Source organism: Syngnathoides biaculeatus, chromosome 13 (genome assembly GCF_019802595.1).
Source record: "Syngnathoides biaculeatus isolate LvHL_M chromosome 13, ASM1980259v1, whole genome shotgun sequence".
NCBI classification, from domain to species: domain Eukaryota; kingdom Metazoa; phylum Chordata; class Actinopteri; order Syngnathiformes; family Syngnathidae; genus Syngnathoides; species Syngnathoides biaculeatus.
Window position 1 is genome coordinate 18,329,121 of NC_084652.1, and position 21,012 is coordinate 18,350,132.

Here is a 21,012-nt window from a genome sequence, read left to right on the forward strand (position 1 = left end):
AGTGAATGTTGAAATAAACATGAACGTATTAAAATCTTTATTGTCATTGGACATTAGTTTGTATTAATTGATGTAATTTAACAATTGGGTTTGATTTATTGTAAATATAAAACTCATAAAATGATTGATTTTGAGTATAATTGGTTATAATTAGACGACTTGTTACACCATCCGTTTCACAGTTCTGAGGACTGGGGTTCAAATCCCGGTCCCGCTTGTGTGGAGTTTGGATGTTCTCTCCGTGCCTACGTGGGTTTTCTCCGGGCACGCCGGTTTCCTCCCACATCCCAAAAAACGTGCAACAATTGGAGCCTCGACTTTGCCCCTAGGAGTGGTTGAGAGTGCGGCAGTTTGTCTCCACGTGCCCTGCGATTCGCTGGCAACCAGTTCAGGGTACACCCATGCAACCCCATGACGTTTGTGAAGATAAGTGATTCAGGTAGGGATGAGTGGATGATTAAAATTAAATTGCTTGTATAAAAATAAGAATTAATAAAAAGAATCTTCTTTACAAAGTTCATTCAACCATATTTTTTCTTTTAAAACTACACTTTAAAACTAAAGTCTGGCTCTAAACAAAAGCAAAGTGCCTCACATGTGGGCGCTGGTCAGTCCGAGACTTGAATATTCAGAGGACAGGGAGTCATGAACATTAGGTAAATGAGATCATTGGCAGCCTCACGTAGAATTTGAATTCTGCTTCTGCTGACTCCTGAAAATTGACAGACAAAAGTGTAAGTCTAATGGAAAACCCAAGCAAATGTTTGTCAAGTTGGTGACTCACAGAGAACCGTAAGTCTATACATATAAGGTAACCCAGCTGAGGACATCAAAGACACACTATATGAATGTGTATGTGTGAGTTGTATTGACGCACTAACAACGACAAGGTGATCGGATGTCATATGAATGCGAACGAGCATCGACACTACATCGTGAGCGCTTCATTGAACAAACAGGAAGTGCATCCAGTTAGCATTGATTGTCCTTCACGTGACCTTGACGTCAAAAAGCTTGGTAGGCACGAAGGCTACCAATACCCCTTGTTTGGTCAACATCCTGGCGAAAAGATATGTATTTTAGAGCTAAAAAATAAAAACAAAGAAAAAACACAACAACTCAGTAAGTTGTGAGGGAGGAATTGAACAGGACGTCTATTATATTCGCTTCTTGTATATGACCCAGTTTTTTTGTTCATGTGTGTCTGTTTTGTCATGGTCCTGCATGAGAAATTAACTGAACACAAGAAAATCTGGAATGTTCTAAAACAAACAGAATGTATTCATTCCATGTTGACTTACAGTGGCTGAAATAAGTACATGTATTTCATACATCACCAACATATTTTCTAATGTGTCTGTTTGGAACAACCCTAGTACAGTCATCAATACATACAAAGTAAGTATAAAAAATAAGATCAAAAATTAAGTTATCTGTCTCAATGTGAACGCAGAGAAAAAAAATATTGAACATGTCAACTGGTGTTTCTTTTCTTTTTTTTAATAATTTGTGCAAATGGCTTAGTTTGCAATGACGGGTTCAAGACATCCCCTGTATAGAGAAACTTGTCATATGGATTGCTCTGGTCTGATTTTGGCCCATTCCTCAACACAAACAGTCTTCAAATCTTGAATGTTCCGTGAGCTTCTCTTCTTGACCTTAAGTTTCAGTTCTTTTCATAGATTTTCAATGGGATTCAAGACAGGTGATGGGCTGTGCCATTGTAGCAGCTTTATTTTTTTTCCTGGGGGTTTGGGGGCTATTGGATAATCATCCTGCTGAACTGTCCACCCACGTTTCATTTTCATCATCCTCGTAGATGGCAGTAGATTTGCCAGAAATGTCTCGTACATTTGCCCATTCGTTCTTCTTTCAATAATGTGAAGTTTAACAGGACCATTTGCTGAAAAGCAACGCCACACCCTCACTGTCCCCCCTCCCAATTTCACTGCTGGCGTGGTGTTTTTAGGGTGATGGGCAGTGCCATTTCGTCTCCAAACGTGGTTTGCATTATGGCATTCAGTTTAATTTTGCTCTAATCAGACCAGACTATTTTCTCCCAGTATTTAGCTGGCTTTTCCAACTGTTCAGCAAAGTTTAAACGAGCTTTGACATGTGTTGTTGTTCCCCCCCCCCTCCCAACATTGGGGTCTTGTGTGGTGAGCATGCATACAGGCCATGGTGGCAGAGGGCATGACTCACTCGGAGGGAATCTCTCACTTTTTTCCATGTGACAAGAGTACATGCTAAATCCAGGTCATTTTGAAGCTCTCCAACAGGTGGTCTTTGACTCTTGCATGACTCTTCTAATTAGTCTTTGCGCTCCTCTTTCAGAAATCATGCGAGGATCACCTGATCAAGGCAAATTTATGGTGGTATGATTGGCTTTCCACTTATGTATTATGGCCCCAACTGTGCTCACTGGAACGTTCACAATCTTCGATACATTTGTAGGCCGTTAATTAAGATTGAACCAGTTGACAAAAGGCTAGATTGATGCTGGATTATTGATAGATTGTAGGTGTTGTCTTGGCATTCCAATCCTGTTTGGACCTCCCTTTCTTCATGTGTTGAATACTTTTTCCATGTGTCCTTTCATATAATTACACACAACTTTATTTCTGATTTTATGCGTCCTACTTTGTACATGTTAGCGTGGCTTGTTCAGAGAATCTGGTAAAAATGCCATGTCAATCGCCGCTTTGGAAATATTTGTTAAATAATGTGCCCTTCCCCGTTTGCGGTTCACTGTTTGCAACCCTACATGTTTGCTGATTTTTTTTTTTTTTTAATTTATCATATTTCCACAATTGTAAAGGTCTTAAATTTTCTTCTATATAGACATTTTGAGTTCCAAGATTTGCAATTGTTGTGTGACTTGTCCAACTAAGTACACAATTGCAGAAGAAGTTAGGGTTAGGGTTAGAATAGAATAGAGTAGCTAGCAAATTATAAAACAGATAAAAGAATGATTCGAGAAATAATTGACACAAAACACGCACTTGAAATGCTATTCACATCTTCCCAGCATACTTTGTGCCACTAAGGAGGTAGTGCCCAAAAAAAAAGCATGCTGTTTTGTTATGTGCTAGTTATGCTACTCTATTTGCTGTGGTGGGATGATTTTAGTTTTGATGTGACACCGTGAGTGTGTAACACATCGTCAGTAATGACATGCCGCCATCTTATGATTGCATAAAAAAGGGGACATAGGTATAAGTAGCAGGCCTTCAAACAGTTTTTTCCCTCTGCCAATTAAGTCATTAAATTGCTATTATTATTTTTTTATTATTACTATTAACTATTTTTGCACCTTGTGCCATGTTAGGACACTCACTCACATCCTGCTGGTCCAATCAGTATTAGTCCTATTATATATACATATATATATATATATATATATATATATATATATATATATATATATAGTATTTTTTACATTTTGTAGACCGCACAATTCGTCACTTTAAACTGCTCTCTTTGCACAATTGACATTGCACTGGTCTATAACGAGAACCGCAAACAGGTGAAGGCACTGTGAACAAGCTTAACACAATGTAGGATGTTAACACACTTATCTCTTATCTATTCTAAATGAAGAAGATATTACATCTTGCACGACTCTTATGAGGAATAATTCAACAGAAATGTCTTGTTCTTTGTTCTTGTTGCTTTGTTGTTCTTTGTTTTGAATGTCGGATTGCTGAAGAAAAATTCCTTGTGTGTTTTTACACAGTTGGCCAATAAAGCTGATTCTGATATATGTAGTCTGCCGCCCTCTAGTGCTCGAAACTTTATCATAAACATCCCTGTTCAACTGGACTTTGTACTGTAGTGTGTGTGTGTGTGTGTGTGTGTTTGTGTGTTTGCAGTTTTCTGATCGTCTTGGGGTGTTTGATTTTGGCTGTGTTGACCACCTTCAGAGAGCACGAGAAGACGTCAGCTCATTGGCTGGTGGTTCTGGTGAGCGTTTGGATGCACACACACACATACACACACACACACACACACACACGCTCAGGTGCATGAGATATTCTTTGTGTACCTTGTCCCAGGAAACATTTGCCATTTTCATCTTCGGGGCCGAGTTTGGGTTGCGGATTTGGGCTGCGGGATGCTGCTGTCGTTACAAAGGATGGCGAGGAAGACTCAAGTTCGCCCGGAAGCCGCTTTGCATGCTGGGTAAGGATACCGCCACACTCATTTCCTATTCCCTAACTACTCACTGTTATGATCTTGCTATATATGAGAAGTACTATAGCTCAATCTAAGAATAACGGGACGATATTTGCTCTTGAGTTTCACATGTGGCTTCCTTGTTTATTGCTCACTCCAGGACAAGTGCATCAATCCACTCTGGTTACAGTGTTCATTTCTCAAAGGACCTTCAAGATCAAAGTTCAAACGATAACCGTATCCAAAACATTACCTCTCCCTTGAACAAAAAATAAGATGTGCCTGTGGAAACAATGAAATGCTTTACAGAAAAACAGAGGGTCTAGAAAAACTATTCAATGGCATTTGAAAGTCATACTATATTTTTTTTTCAGTACAATTAATTTCAGAGCATGATTGCAACAACATTGTTGCAAATCTTTTTTTTTTTTTTTTTTTTTTTTTGTCAAGGGCAGCGATCCGCCTACACCCTGTATAATCAATTATAGGCCTCGGCTTAATGATACCTCAAAATTTGGTCCATTGGTAACTGGTGTGATGATGTTGTGCATCTGGGTCCTCTTGCGTGGAACTGGAGTGGCCCTCATTGGTTTCTGGTTTCTCTGTAGTAGTTGCGCTATTGTCCAGCAGATGTTGCAAGTTGCGTCTGAAGGACTGGCAATCACTGGTCTGGATGTAGTAGATTTGTAGTGTCTCAGCTGGTCGAGTGACTGTTGCTGGTTTCCAGGTACCATCTATCTGCTGGTAGTGTCGACATCAGCCCAGTGGATCTGTCGTAGTGTCGCTACTGGCGCTGCTGACAGTTCTCCCTCCTTGCAAGAACAGTTGCTTCAGGAGCCACCTGAGGTCAGAGTTGCCGCGTTGTCGGAGGCAGGATTGAAGCAGTCTACGGCTCATCAAGATCTGGGCAAGTGATTGGAAGCCGTCGACAGGTGTGTTTCTGTACTCCAGAAAACAAAGATATTGGTCTTGGTGAGGATTCGCTTTGCAGTTTGGACACTTTTTTCTGCCAACCCGTTACTCCGCGGGTAATGAGGGCTCGAGGTAATGTGGTGGAAACCCCTCAACTCTGCAAACTGCTTGAATTCTCTGGAGTTGGAACATAGTCCATTGCCGCTGAGAACCTGGCAGGCGAGTCCATGCTTCGCAAACACTGCTTTCATCTTCTGGATAACGGCATCGGTGGTGATGCGCAGATGCTGTTTCAAAGTACCTGCTGAGGTATCACAGATGATTATGTAGTTTTCAGAGTTCCATGTGAATGAAATCAGTTGCTACAGTATCCCATGGGGTCTCTGGGATGGCATGTGGGAGCAGAGGTTCCCTTATACTGGAACTGCAGTGTGATTGACATATTTCACACTTTATCACTGTTTCTTTAAGCTGTTGTCCCATGCCTGGCCAAAACATCACGTCTCTTGCCCTGCTTTCTTTGCTTTTCTCGACACCAAGATGTCCTGTGTGAATGCATTTTAGCATGTGTGGTCTGAGCTTGTGTGGAATTATTTTCTCACCCTTTAGCAGGATCCCATTAGCTTCTGTGATCTCATCACAATGGTTCCAGTACGCACTGATGAGTGGGTGACATTCTCTTCGGGTCTCTGGCCACCCTGACCAAATTACTGGTTTCAGAGTGGAGAGCTGCTCATCCTGAGCTGTCTGTGTCCTGATGTCACCTAACCTATCAGCAATTAAAGGGGCTGTGCTGATGACAGTTTTGATTTGTGTTTCCATAGCCTCCGTTCGACACTCGTCCTCTTCATCCAGGGATTTTCTCGACAGTGTGTTGGCCACCGGGCTTGCTCTGCCTGGTCTGTGGATGAGAGTTATTCTGTACTTTTGCAACGCAAGTATCATGCGCTGTAAGAACGGTGGAAAAAGAGCAAGGGGTTTTCAGAGTGTGGTCTCCAGTGGCTTGTGATCGGATTCCACAGTGACATTTCGCCTGTAGAGATATTCGTGGAACCTCTTACATCCGTACAAGACTACATAGAGTTCCTTTTCAATCTGTGCCTAATTTTGTTCAGTGCTGTTGAGCAGCCTGGATGCATACGCAACTGGCCTGCCTTCCTGCATGACGGTTGCACCAAGGCCATGTTTTGATGCATCCACTTGTAGTCTTACCTCTTTTCCAGGATCAAAGTAGGCTAACTGGCCCTGGCTCTGCTGTGATGATCTTTGTCTTCGGGAATGCATTTTCATGTGTCGCGTTCCACTTGAACTCGGTTTCCTGCCTAAGCAGTTTTCTGAGTGGTGCGCACACATCAGCTAGATTGGGTGCAAACTTTGCCAGGTAAGTAACCATGCCAAGCACAGTTTCGAGCTCTGCCTCACTATTTGGTGCTAGCATGTCTCTGATGGCTTTCACGTTGACACCACGTTATAATCTTGCTATATACGAGAACTACTATAGCTCAATCTAAGAATAACAGGACGATCCTTGCTCTTGAGTTTCACATGTGGCTTCCTTGTTTATTCCTCACTCCAGCACAAGTACATCAATCCCCTCTGGTTACAGTGTTTGGTTCTCAAAAGACCTTCAAAATCAAAGTTCAAATGATAACCGTAGCCAAAACATTACACTCACTACATGGGGAATTTTATTCAATAAATCCTTCAAATGTCCACTAAAAAGGCCTTTATAAACGATTAGGCTATTTGATTCAACATTTTAGACCTATAGTCTGCTTTATAGTTCATGACATGAAAATATATAAAAAAATTCCTACATACCTGTTTTAAAATATTTTGGATACTTTTTAGATATTTCTTATATATCTGACATGTTTTAAGTTATTATTGGGTAGATTTAAAATATTTTTTATATATTTTTGAGACCTTGAGATACTTTTGTCATTACTTTCTTCAAAGTCAAAAATTTGCATACTTTTCACGAGTATTTTGTACCATTGCCTCTAAAGTGTATGACTCAGGCCAAACGTTTTGGATATTTTTCCAAATGTTTCTCACAATGGTTCTCAATCTAATCATGTCTGTGATATTATGGGATGTTCTCCCCTCTCAGACATCTTCGTTCTGATGGCGTCGGTGCCAGTGGTGGCGGTGCGTAATCAAGGCAACGTGCTCGCCACGTCCCTGCGTAGCCTGCGCTTTCTGCAGATCCTGCGCATGTTGCGTATGGACCGCAGAGGAGGAACCTGGAAGCTGCTTGGCTCTGCCATCTACGCACACAGTAAGGTAGGACAGGAAGCCGATGTGGGCTTTCATGTCGCCCCCTTTGGGAGTGGAGTCAAATGGCAGCAGGAAACACAGGCGGTCGCTTGAGGTGTCATGTGAGGGGTTCCGAGGGACATAATTCAGGCTTACCTCTCATGCATTACTGAAACGCTTTCATACACACACTACAGATTTTTTTTTCACTCATATCATCATCAAATACCACTGAAACACATATACACTATCTATCTGCCACATAAACATTAAAAAACATGATTGGCTAGTATTTACAAATGTACAAAATGATTAACACGGAATTAGCAATTACTTATTAACTAACAAACTTACTTGACATGCAGGGAAAGTCATTTTTCTTTCATTCATTCATTCATTTATTTATTTTCCAAGCTGCTCATCCTCACGGGGAGTGCTGGAGCCTATCCCAGTTGTCAACAGGCAGGAGGCGGGGTATACCCTGAACTGGTTGCCAACCAATTGGAGAGCACATCGAGACAAACAGCCACAGTCACAATCACACCCAGGGGCAATTTCGAGTGTCCAAGTAATGTTGGATGTTTTTTTTGGGGGGAGGAAACCGGAGTCCCCGAGAAAAACCACGCATACAATGGGGAGAACATGCAAACCCGGGTCCTCAGAACTGTAAGGACAACGCTTTACCAGCTGAGCCACCATGCCGTCCATATACACTACTGAATTGTTTTTCCCTCAGACTGTACTGAAAAACTCTCACCAAAATACTCAAATGCTTTCATAGCCTCCACAGAAATTTTTAGCGCTTATATATACTACTGAAAATTTGTCTCAAAAACACTAAAATGCTTTTATGTGATATAGTGAAATGCCTTCACAGGTGCAAGGTAATCCAGAATGATAGTGGCTTTTGTGTCTTGTCACAATAGGAGCTGATCACGGCATGGTACATTGGCTTCCTGTCACTGATCCTAGCGTCCTTCCTGGTCTACCTGGTGGAGAAAGACGACGTGTCGGTGGACGTCTCCAATCAGGATGATCCCACCACTCAGCCCAAAGTTCAGGACTTTGACACCTATGCGGACGCGCTGTGGTGGGGGCTGGTACGTAATGTCACCACCCGCCATTGTGGAGGACAGGACGGAAGTCTCAGATTATGTCACGCTGCCGCAGATCACTTTAACCACCATCGGCTACGGTGACAAGACACCAAAGACGTGGGCGGGGAGACTTTTAGCTGGAACCTTTGCTCTGATCGGCGTCTCCTTTTTCGCGCTGCCTGCAGTACGTAACCGTGGACATCAATCATGTCACATTGATGACCTCACATTGACGATGTCACGTTGATGACGCAGGGCATCCTGGGTTCCGGTCTGGCTCTGAAAGTCCAGGAACAGCACAGACAAAAACACTTTGAGAAGAGACGCCATCCGGCTGCCGGACTCATCCAGGTGAGAGGAGGCACTGCTACCTGCATGCAGCTGACTGGACAGTTTCACACTGCGCATGTCCTTAGTGTGTGTGTGTGTGTGTGTGTGTGTGCGTGTGTTGCAGTCGGCGTGGCGCTATTATTCCACTAATCCAATCAGGGAAGACCTCATCGCCACGTGGAGGTTCTACGAAACCATCATCTCGCTCCCGTGTTTCAGGCGAGTCACATGTCACACCTTCACAAATCATTCACATATCTTTATTGTTTTTTTTTTTTGTTTGTTTTTTGCGTGTGTGCTGTAAGTTGTCACTCGTCTCTGTCACTTTTTATTTTATTTTTTTATGACTTAAGGTTTAGCTTTGTCTCTCTTGTGTCCATGCAGGAAGGACCACCTCGATGTCATGGCAAGGTATGACGACTTATGACACTTGGCAGGAGGAAGGTTCTTTTAAACAAAAAAAAAAAATGGACTGGTCGCCAGCCAGTATTAGGGCCATATAGACAATGACGTGAGAGGATCTATTTCCCGTTAATAATAGCAGGGCGGTATGATTGTGTCCGACTGTTGTCAGTGTCCATGTGCCCTGTGATTGGCTGGCAACCAGTCCAGGGTGTACTCTGCCTCCTGCTTGATGACAGCTGGGATTGGCTCCAGCACTCCCTGTGACCCTCGTGAGGATAAGCAGTGAAGAAAATGGATGGATGTATGGATAATAACTTATTCGTACATCTGGACTTAATGGTTCTTTATAAGCAATGAAAAACTAAAAAACATGTCAATTTAAATATTTCCTTCTTTCTTTCTTCTTGGAAAATCGACTTGCCACACCTTACAAAAGACTTTGCTTTTGTTTTTCCTGTTTTGGATTCTGGAGTCCAAATCGTATCCAAATCTCAGATATAAAAGTTGAAGGCGGTGGCACTTGCTTTGGATGCCATTTTGTTGTATTTTGGTTGTCCTTGATGCATAAAACATAAATCACATGCAAAACGCCACCTACTGGAATCAATTCAGAGGAGTTGCTGAATATTAGTTTCAGTTTTTGTCACACTTTTTGCTTCAAGTCAATTGACTTTGTACTGCCCCTTTTGGTCCGCATACCTTGGCCACCTAAAGGCAGTACAAGGTGTACAGTATACAGTAATCCCTAATTTGTAGTGAGAGCTGCGTTCTGGACCTCTAGTACACTGTAGTACTTGTGACACTGAATATGTGTGTGCCTCTAGAAAGAAGGCCATACCCGTTGAGTGACCTGGGATTCAGTGAATGAGAATATCGAGTTAGCTGGATGTTAACTGGTGAAACAATTCATCAGTCTGTATCAGTTGAGACCAACTAAAGCCCCTCTAAAAATGTTGTGTTTGCTGTATTTTGTTTACTGTTTGTTCAATAAAACAATTGAAAGGGCACCAGCGGCTGTTTACATTTTCCCTCTATCCAAACCACCTGTTATTGATAACAATTTGTTCAAAGTAGCAGTGGCAGGCTATATTGAATTAGCTAACAATGTACAACTATCACAATTTGTATACAGAGTTGTTCTTAATAATGCCACAATTATAGTCTAGCGTTTTCAATTTAAATATTTTTTTACTTCATCCAATGTACGATAGACAGCAGTGTATGTATTTTCCAGTCACTATGTGTTGGGAGAGCTAACACCTAAACAGAGGAGCGAAGAGGTTGGAATTAAAGAAAGTCATACCCTTTGTCTTTGATGTGCTGGAAGTCAACTAAAGAATTTCCATCCCATATTAGTCCCCAGTGGTCCTCTTTGTAACCATGACAATGTTGTCCACTAGCCAGAAGATGACACTGCTGGAGCGCGTCCGCCTTCCTAACGCGCGTCCGACGATGGCGGCGGTGGCGGTGGCGGCGAGCCGGAAGATGGTGGGCAACGCCGAGGGGCTTGAAGAGAGTCCCTCCAAGGAGCCCAAACCAGCTGGATTCAGCAACCGCGAACGCTTCCGCACAGCCTTCCGCATGAGGGCGGCCACGCTGAGGCAGAGCTCAGAAGGTGTGTCAACTAAAGCAGCGAGAATAGTCAGCGTTTTATGTCCATATGATCTTTAATGCTGCTGTTAATTAAGGCATTTCATTATCAGAAAGTACATATGAAAAGAGTCCGCCATATAGGGTACTGTATGAGAATGAAGTAACTAGTAACGTTAGAGAGCTCCGTTTTCATGGCGCCATATTGCCGGTCAAACACAGCTGCTCGACACTGTGGGACACATTAAACCGGAAGAGGATATTTACAATACCCGAGACCTGTTGTGCTGTTGGTTGTCACAACAGACGAGACAGATATCCAAAAAGATCATTCTATGGAATACCAGCTGGAAAGACCAGAAAATATCGATGGATTTCGGCAATTAAACTTGATGGCTGGTGCCCAACCAAATACACACACGCCTTGTAGCAATCACTTCATTTCAGGTAGGAATTATTCTTAATCTCAAATTACAAAGTATTTATAATGCCAAGTTGACTCATTTGATAACAATGCGTAGGTTTAAAAAAAAAGATGTCTGTAGCAGAGAGGTTTAGAGGTGTGTGTGTGCGTGTGGCCTCAATACGCTTCCGAGTGGAGGACCCAACTCCCCGTCCTCTTTTTTTCCCCCCAAACATAGTTAATGAATGGGTTTTGTGTAAAACCAGGGGTCATTTATTGAAATATTGGTATTTGTATTGAATGGTCGATGGAATCCGACAAAGGTTAACGTGTAGCCTGTTGCAGAAGCCATCACTTGTTAGCTTAACTCCGGTGAACAAAATAAGTACTTCACCGATTCTGGTGAAAAGAGACGACGTTCACCACTCCTTAGACAACGTGAGAAAGTCCCTTCGTTGTCGCCAGTGTTAACCGTTCCTGCTCCAGTGGCCTGACCGTGGTCGGGAGACGCAGGGGAGACGTCTTCTCTGGGGCCGAGGTTGCCCTCCTCGGGGTTAACTCCTTTCTCGCATCGCAACTCCAAAGCTCAATGATGGGAGTAGTAAAATCACGGCGCATCGACTTGGTGTTATAGTCGCTTTATTTTCTTTTTGCGCACAACAGTTCCTGGTCGCCGTGATTCAACTTTCTTTTTCCTCTCACACTCGCTTCTGACCAAAAATGTCTCACCCACACAACACACACGCCCACCTACACGAAACCCGCAACAAGCCGAATACGCTTCCGCGTTCACAAGGTGTGAACCCGCCACTGTCGGATTTATTCCAATGAAGTATTTGTATGCGTCCAGACTTTTATACGCTTTCAAACTCTTCCGTGTAAATCTCAACGACTTATTCGTGTAGATTCAGTTGTCCAAGACAAGTAGAAGCAAATTAACAGTCCAATCTCTTATCGGCGAAAACATCAACTTCGGCATTAAATATGCCTCGATGCCAAGTGTCGCTTGTTTTTCCACGTACATCACCTTCTAAGTGTTTAACGGTATCAGACAAAACTCTGGGCGTCGTGCTATAAGACATATTTTCGTCTCCAACCAACTTAGCATTGAACAATGCCTTGTCAGACCGGCAATATGGGGATGTGAACAAAAGTCACGTGATTTTGTGATGTAGGTGCACGAGCTCTATAGTGTACATTATTATAAATGGAGGGCTGAATTTGGACAGCAACAAGAACAGCCATTTGCGTTGAGAGAGAGAGAGAGAGAGAGAGAGAGAGAGAGGAGAGAGAGAGAGAGAGAGAGAAATTGTGCCGGAGGGAATACAAGGTACTTATTGATCGCTACAATCGTACTAACTCCAGTAAAACGGCGATACATGCAGAGAACCTCACATCTACATTGAGCAACAAACCATGACGGGCTCAGTGTTTGGATATCAAGTTGGAGATAGATGAGGTACAATGTACCTCATCTGTGGTACGAAAATGCAATGGCAAGGCGGAACCACTACATAAGGTCATTATACGGGTAATGTCACTATCACTCTCAAATATCAGGATTAGGTTCTAAGCCCCACAAACAGAACAGAATTGCCTGCTAGTGGACCTCCACGTCACGAAGCCGCATCCCACTCTGTAGCGGCCCGATCCCAAAAATGATTTTGCATTTGTTAGAATTCAGTGTTTATCTCAAGTTAAAAATCGTGGATGAAAGAACACCACATGGAGAAAAAAAATATCTATATTTGAAATGAAAACATTTTATTATTGTGTTATATGGGCGGCACGGTGGTAGATCTGGTTAGAGAGCTGGTCTCACAGTTCTGAGGTCCTGGGTTCAATCCAAGCCCTCCCTGTGGGGAGTTTGCATGTTCTCCCCGTGCCTGTGTGGGTTTCCTCCCACATCCCAAAAACATGCAACATAAATTGGAGACTCTAAATTGCCCCAAGGTGTGATTGTGAATGCAACTGTTGTCTGTCTCCATGTGCCCTGCAATTGGCTGGCAACCAGTTCTGGGTGTTTCTGGGTGTACCGTGCCTCCAATGACAGCTGGGATGGGCTCTGGTTCTCCCTCAATGCTTGTGAGGATAAGCGGCTCAGATAATGGATGGATAGTTTGATTGTGTTATGTTATTTATATAAATATATTTCAGAAGCTGATCAGAAAAATAAATCATCTCACAATATTCCTAAATATAAGAACAGAAACTAAGCATTCTGAGGTTTTTGAGAGTGCTCCTGCATTCACTTGAGTTTTTGGACTCAAGGAAAGAAATCACCGTTAGTGGGCACTATCCAATTTCTAACGCTATAACTAAAACAAAATGATAATACAGTAAGGACTGTTAAATTATTGAACCGAACCGCTGCAGCAATAATAATGTTTTAGAGTCTATGAATGTAAACATTGAATGGATAGGAATAGAAGGGCACGATAATATAATTTGAAATTGTCTTTCTGACAAAAATGAATGGGGGGAAAAAAAGAACAAAAATAGAACAGAAATAATCTATTGCGAGTGGCTCAGCGAGAGTAAAAAAAAAAAGAGCAAGGGGGAAAGGTTCTCTTGCTTTGCCCTCGTCGATGTGTAAACTTCAAAGATGCTTGCTTCGTGAGATGATATGATGGGGTAGTTAAAAGTTTTTAGTTTTACTGTCATGAAGACCCTCTGAGCAAAACTGTAACTGCAATGTGGCATGCAAAAAAACCCCAAAAACTCTTAACGCCCCTGATAAGCAATAGTGAGTACTAGTCAGCAGTATTGTGTTGACATATGAATAAAAATGTCCTCTAGATGCAGCAGCTCTTCCAGAAGTGGTCCCGGAGGAACGCGGCTTCCCGCCTGATATCCTGCTGGAGGAGATGATCCCCACGCTCAAGCTTGCGATCCGAGCTGTCAGGTCTGCACATCTGATGTTCCCCTGTAACAAAGATTAGATGTTCAAGATCTTTGTATGTGTGTGTGTGTGGTGTGTGTGTGTGTGTGTGTGTGTGTGTGTGTGTCAGAATCATGACGTTCCTGCTGAACAAGAAGCGCTTCAAGGAAACGCTGAGGCCTTATGATGTGAAGGATGTGATCGAGCAGTACTCCGCTGGACATCTGGACATGCTCTGCAGGATCAAGTACCTTCAGACCAGGTGAGTAGCAGCAGCTCTAAGGAAACTTAGAAATGTGACCCATTTAAATCTACAGTGTTGTGAAAAAGTATTTGCCCCCTTCCTGATTTCTGTTTTTTTCTGTTTCATATCTATCACACACAAAGGTTTCAAATCATCAAACCGATTTTAATATCACTCGGAGACAACCCAAGGAAATACAAAATGTGGTTTTCAAATGACAAAAAAAAAATCAAAATCTTTCTGACCCTCTGTAAAAAAAGTAACGGGTTGTGTCACACCTGGCAGCAATAACTGATATCAAGCATTTGCAATAACTGGGGATGAGTCCTTCACATCGCTCCTGAGGAATTTTGTCCCACTTTTCTTTGCAGAATTGTTCCAACTGCGCCATATTGGAGGGTTTTCTAGCATGATTTACTCGTTTGAAGTCATAACGCAGCTTCGCAGTTGGATTTAACTTTGACTTGGCCCCTATAAAACCTTCTTTTTTTGGGGGGGAGTCATTCAGAGGTGGATTTACTGGTGTCTTTCAGATTGTTGTCCTCCAGCCTAATCCAAGAGGGCTTTAGTTTTAGGACAGGAACTGATGGCTGGACGTTCTCCTTCAAGATTTTCTGGTACACAGCAGAATTCATTGTTCCATCAATCACAGCAAGTTGTCCTCGTCCTGAGGCAGCAGCGGGCCCAGACCATCACGCTGCCACCACCATGCTTTACTGTTGGCATAATGTTCTTTTTATCAAAGGTTGTGCCATTTTTCCGCCAGATGTACGGGGCTGCACACCTTCCAAAAAGTTACATTTTTGATTCGTCAGTATACAAAATGTTTCTCCAAAAGTCTTGAGGATCATCAAGATGTGTTTTGGCAAATGTGAGACAAGCCTTTTTTTTTGCTGACAGCAGGGGTTTTCTCCAATGGATGCTATTTTTGGCCAGTGTCTTTCTTCATCATTAACTGAGGCTAGAACCTCCTGGATCAGTCTCTCTTGCACTTGTGGAATCATTTTAGTTAGTCATCCAGTTCTGACAGTAGTTTGCTGGAGCCCCAACACCACGGAATTGGCTTTGTAACCTTTTCCGGACTGATGGATTCCAATCACTTTTTTCTCTTTTTTTTCTTTGCTATTAAACTGGTACAGTAAGGACATTTTTGTTACTGTAAGACATAACCAACACCATCAGCAGACCATTCTGGCCCCTAATCAGAATCCCACATTCCTGATGTGTGTGTTTGCGTTTAATATAGCACCACAACAACAATCATTTTGATACAATTGACCAATAGGCAATGTAAGCTACGGTATGTATTTTACAAATCTGTTGCCAAAGAGGACCCAACTAAAACGTAAGCATTGAAAATGGTGATATGTACTGCATGTACAGTATGTAACCTGTTTTCTAACACTGTATTGCTAAACATGAAGGCTTACCTTCAAACAAGTCCAAATACAAATGTCTGGATTGTGTAACTGACCGGAGTGAGAGTAGTTCACCAAACACCATTTATTAATTCATCATTTCTTGACATTGGCAATCAAAAGTATCAACTTAAACACTCAATACATACTGGGGGGGGGGGTGTTCAACCTCCAAAAAATTATGGCATGTTCAGAGGGATTCTGTAGGCCCGCGAGCCTTGAGATTCATACCTACGGTCAAGAAGCTTCTTCATCAAAAACCTCATCATCACCATAATAATCATCAACTTCCTCTCCTTCCTTTCAGGATCGACATGATTCTGGCACCAGGAGCCACCCTCACCCCCAAACAGAAGAAAACTGTAAAGCCGCCCTTTAATTACCCCAACAACCAGTCGCCCAGGTGGGCCCCAGCCTTTACTCTGACATCTGAACACAAGAACAAGGTCTCAGGTCATCAAAAACTCTGCGTGTGTGTGTGTGTGTGTGTGTGTGGTGTGTGTGTGTGTGTGTGTGTGTGTGTGTGCGTGTGTGTGTGTGTGTGTGTGTCTGTCAGGCATGAGTCCTTCTTGCCCAAACCTCAGTCCATGGCAGAAGCTGACGATCAGAGCATGATGGGAAGATTTGTGCGTGTGGAAAGACAGGTGAGGATGTGGTTGTTTCACTCAAGTCCTGTGGTTGTTTGTGAGTTCCCCTGCATTAGTCTACATTTTTTGATACAAATAAAAAAAAGCTTTTAGGATACATCCAACGGTAAAACCACAAAAATACGATAGGTTTTTCTCATTTTTAGTTCAGATTAGCGGCAATCAATCACTTTCTCCCACACTGAGGTACCCAAGTGCCTATTGTTTCCAAACTTTATGAAAAGGTCCATTTGGGTGAGGACTATCAGAAGGTCCTTATAAAAATGTTTTGTCTGCAAAGGGTTCCTGGAAACCCAAAATAGGAGAACTCTTGCTTTCTGTTTCGCTCAGGTGGAGGACATGGAGAAGAAGTTGGACTTCCTGGTGGACATGCACATTCAGCACAGCGAGCACCTACAGGTGGACTCAGCGGGTGGTGCCCATATGACCCTGGAGCCCTGCCACCCTCCGTTAGGCGGCGATATCCGCCGGGCCTTCCTGAACTATGGTGAAAGTTTCCAGCAGACGTACCGGCCGGCTGCCGTTGAGGTGGGACCTGCGGGCGGAGGGGGCGCCCCCTCTCATGGCCAACCGCGCCCATCCGTGCCTACGTACACGGCGCGCCCCACCGTGCTGCCCATCAGCTCCCTGCAGGACTTGTCTGGGGGGCGCGGCAGGACCACGGGAGGGTGCACGGGAAGGTGTGGAGGCGACTCACCGTTGTCGCTGCTGTCGGTCAATCACGAGGAGCTGGAGCGCTCGCCCAGCGGCTTCAGCTTCTCTGGCGAGCGCGACTGTGAGGAGGGGGCGGCGGAGGAGGGCGGCTCGGTGGCCAGAGCCCGGACAGCAGCCGCAGAGGAGGGCGGACTGACCCAACCCAGACCCGTCTATCTGGCGGAGGGAGAGACGGACACTGACACTGACCCCTTCACACCGAGTGGTGGGCCTCTGCCCCTCTCGTCCACAGGGGAGGGGTTGGGTGATGCCGTTTGGAGTACGCCCCCCTGAGTGAGGGGGGGACCCCTCTCTGCATCACTTGTCAACTCTGAACCTTTAATCGAAGCCACGCCTCCACACTTCAACTCGTACGAGGATGTCCGCCACCATGCTGCCGGAATGTCAGCGATTTTAGTGGCAGGGTTGCAAAATTTTCAGTACATTTCTGGAAAGTTTCAGGTACATTTACATGGCAGGGAATTTACAGGAATAGCTAAAATATCAATTCAAGTTTCTTACTAAGATCTAACGTGCAATTTGGTAAATTCCTGGTTTATTCTGGTCAATTCCCATGAAAGTTTCCAGTTTAAAAAACTCCTAGGATTTTGCAACCCTAGTAATCAGCGATTTGACACCATGAAGGGGACTGTGGAGAAGGAAACTTTACGCCGCCGCATGTGACGCATGCTCACTAGCGTAGATGCCGGCCTGCAGCAGTGCAGGAAGTGCTGGATGACGCTCACACCTGCTACGCCATCTAGAGGAACATTTAATTCACGTCACAACACTTTCATACATGCGTCATACATCTTACACACATGTACAATATGCACCTGACATGTATCGGAAAACAAATTCAGCGTTTCACTTTTTTCACAATTTTTTTGGTCAAAGTTGTATTTCAAAAATGCATAATATTCATTTTTTCCCACCTCAAAATTCTACACACAGCACAGCGGTCCCCGTCCTCCCTAGAATTCAAGTGGGATTCATATCTAAACTCATCTGTGAGTTGTCAATACAGCACTAATATGAGTCATTCCACACACAGGATAAAGAAGACATGGCCATGACTACTGTTAATGTCTGCCTACATTTGTTGCTGAACCATTTGTGTTCAGTCTATCGCTTAAAGACTTAAAACACCAAAATTTTGTTGCTAAACCGTATTAGCATTAACCAAGTGGACCTTTACTGTTAATGAATTTGCAAAAATGTCAACAGAAAAAAAAAAGAATTTTGAGTAAAAATCAATTTATTTTTAGGTTGGAATAAAGTTGTAAATTGAAATGTGAAAAAAGTGAAGCGCAGGGAATACTTTCCGGATGCACACAATACTTTGTACACTTTTAGTTTGCATGAGTGCATGTTAGATTGCCATCTAGTGGCCACATTCAACCAAAAGTTTCATGTGTGTGCTTGCGTGCGGTCTGTTGTCTGTCCATCACGCAGACAAATGGGTGTGGCTTTATTGTCACATGACTTTGCTGCGTGATTAACAGCCTCCAAGTGTCAATCAATCAAGGTGATGTCCAACGTGCCAAAATGCACTCTCACATTTATTTATTTAGTATTTTTGGGGGGGTTGCTCCTGATGGACGTCACTGTGACAACAAGTCATCGCCTTCATAAAAATGACAAACAAAACTTTGGGAAAAAAAATCAGTGAAATAAATACAATATTTTCTGCAGATTTTCTAACGCATAAAAATATTTTCTAAAAAAAAAAAAAAAACGTTCAAGCCTTTCTAGTCTGTCTTGTTGTCATGTGACATGCTCCAGACGTGCTCATTGGTTTCACCATTTGATGCTGCAGTTGTCAGGGCAACTCGCCACAAACTTTGGGCGCAAACACGTTGACAGGAGGCGGGTCCTCACTCACTAGCTTTCATCATCCAGTCATCATAAATTCAGCAAAACAAAGGAAGAAACTTACCGCGCATTTTAATGTTTCATTAATATAACATTAATTCATGTTTCAGCAAATGAAGGTTTCATAATGCAGCTTTACACTATGATGATTATTTAGAACACGTATTTATGATTATTAATTTACAATGACGGTAGACGAACCAAACAACAACTACTTTAGACGCTACACACACTTAATACAGTAATACTAATATCAATATTGATAATTGTCATGGTTGACGGCTGCCTTCACGTGAGTCACATGACATCTTCACACATCGGCTTCAGCTTATTATTAAGCACACACACACACACTCACTGGCTACTTCTTTAGGACCACACTAGGTACGTCATAATATTAGGGACAGCTGTAACGGTAACAATTCAACGAATGCCTCTCTGAAATTGGATCACATCAGATGTTGTACCTAATGAAGTATCCAGCGAGTGTTTCTATAGTTATGAATCATGTATGGATAAATATATACTGTTCAACAACAGCCAACAGCATGACGTGGCTGTGTATTGTTATGCAATCACACTTACTCTTTATAGTTCAATGTAGGAATAAGATCTGAACATTTCCTTTCTCCTTTCTGCACTTTCTTTTCCACATACACTCGTAATTGCGCAACTAGGACTTTGGTTTCATGACATCAAGTATATTGACATTTAATGACATTTTTGGGTGTTTGAGGGCATGTTTCATGACGTAGTTGTAGACATGACATGTTGGATGACATGCTTCAGGACACTTTTAATCAAATGGCCTGGTGAACAGTTGCCGGTGTACCGCGCCTCTCGCCTGAAGAAAGCTGGGATAGGCTCCAGCATTCCCCAGACCCAGGTGAGGATGAGCAGTATGAAAGATGGAAGCATAGATGCATGAATGGATGGCGTGTTTAATGATGTTGTTGGTGACATGACACGTTTAACAACTAGGACTAATGATTAATGTTTCATGACGTTTAATGACACGTTTGAGGACATTTCATGACATTTTTTATGACATATCATAATGTTGGATAACGTTTGACGGCGTGCTTGAAGACATGACGTTTGACATGTTAAGGTCAAGTTTGATGACATGTTTAAAGACATGCCGATGGACAAGGACATCATATTCCATATTATCCAGTACTGTTAGTTCGTGCAGATGTGCATTGGCTCTAAATGTGAGCCCTGTGGGACACCTGCACCGTCAAATACTTCATCATGACCAACTCAATAAGAGGATGAACATGCAATGAAATAATATGTCGAGGGGAAGCTGCTAAAACATCATTTTTGCTTCATGACGTTCAAATAATTGTCTTATGCTTCTGAAGTACATGCCTTTATTTTTATTCTTTACATTTTTCCACACTTTTTTTTAAACCAGCCTTGAAATTTTGAGTGCACAGGAATCGTGAATGCATTTGTTGACACAACACTCCTTCTAAAGGATACAAGACATAGTTCTGTCATATTCACTTATCTTTAACAGTGAACACTTAATTTTGTCATCATATAATGTTCTTCAATGAGCACATCACAAATATACTACATATCCAAAAGTATTTTCTCACTTGCCACCCATTCAACATACATACAGTTTAATACGGTGTTTGTCTGTATCAGCTGCAACTCTTGTGGGAGGGTTTTCTGCAAGGTGTAGGAGTGAGTGTATGGGAATTTTGTCCATTCTTCCAGGAACATATTTTTTAAGGACACACATTGATGTTGGACGAGAAGGCCTGGCTCTTAGTCTCCTCTCTGATTCATCCCAAAGGTGATCCAGCAGGTTGAGGGCGGGATTTGCAGACCAGTGATGTTCATCCATACCAATCGTCCATTCCTTGCACAGACATTTTGGAACAGGCAAAGGTGATACCTAAGCTTGTTGGCTGTCCAAAATCTCTTGATATGAAGTGCATTCTTACTTCCTTTCATTGGCGCTCCGGGGGTAACTTTTGGGGCATTTTCAACATTGGAACAATTGAGAGATGGGCCCTTCTTGTCTCAACATGCATCAATAAAAACACTTATGATGTGGATGAAATT

General features: G+C 42.8%; 1 protein-coding gene across 1 annotated transcript in view; it reads left to right on the forward strand.

Annotated features, from left to right (window-relative positions):
- kcnq3 (potassium voltage-gated channel, KQT-like subfamily, member 3) overlaps nt 1-19,797 on the forward strand; it is a 57,060-nt gene extending 37,263 nt beyond the window's left edge. The window contains exons 3-16 of the mRNA XM_061839112.1: nt 3,873-3,963; nt 4,056-4,182; nt 7,202-7,374; nt 8,274-8,447; nt 8,518-8,628; nt 8,700-8,795; nt 8,899-8,997; nt 9,163-9,185; nt 10,580-10,794; nt 13,972-14,077; nt 14,184-14,315; nt 16,023-16,118; nt 16,272-16,359; nt 16,693-19,797. Of these exons, the coding sequence (XP_061695096.1) occupies nt 3,873-3,963; nt 4,056-4,182; nt 7,202-7,374; nt 8,274-8,447; nt 8,518-8,628; nt 8,700-8,795; nt 8,899-8,997; nt 9,163-9,185; nt 10,580-10,794; nt 13,972-14,077; nt 14,184-14,315; nt 16,023-16,118; nt 16,272-16,359; nt 16,693-17,349 (2,188 nt within the window). The 3' untranslated portion in view covers nt 17,350-19,797. The remainder of the gene's footprint in view (nt 1-3,872; nt 3,964-4,055; nt 4,183-7,201; nt 7,375-8,273; nt 8,448-8,517; nt 8,629-8,699; nt 8,796-8,898; nt 8,998-9,162; nt 9,186-10,579; nt 10,795-13,971; nt 14,078-14,183; nt 14,316-16,022; nt 16,119-16,271; nt 16,360-16,692) is intronic.
- The last annotated feature ends 1,215 nt before the right edge of the window (nt 19,798-21,012 follow it).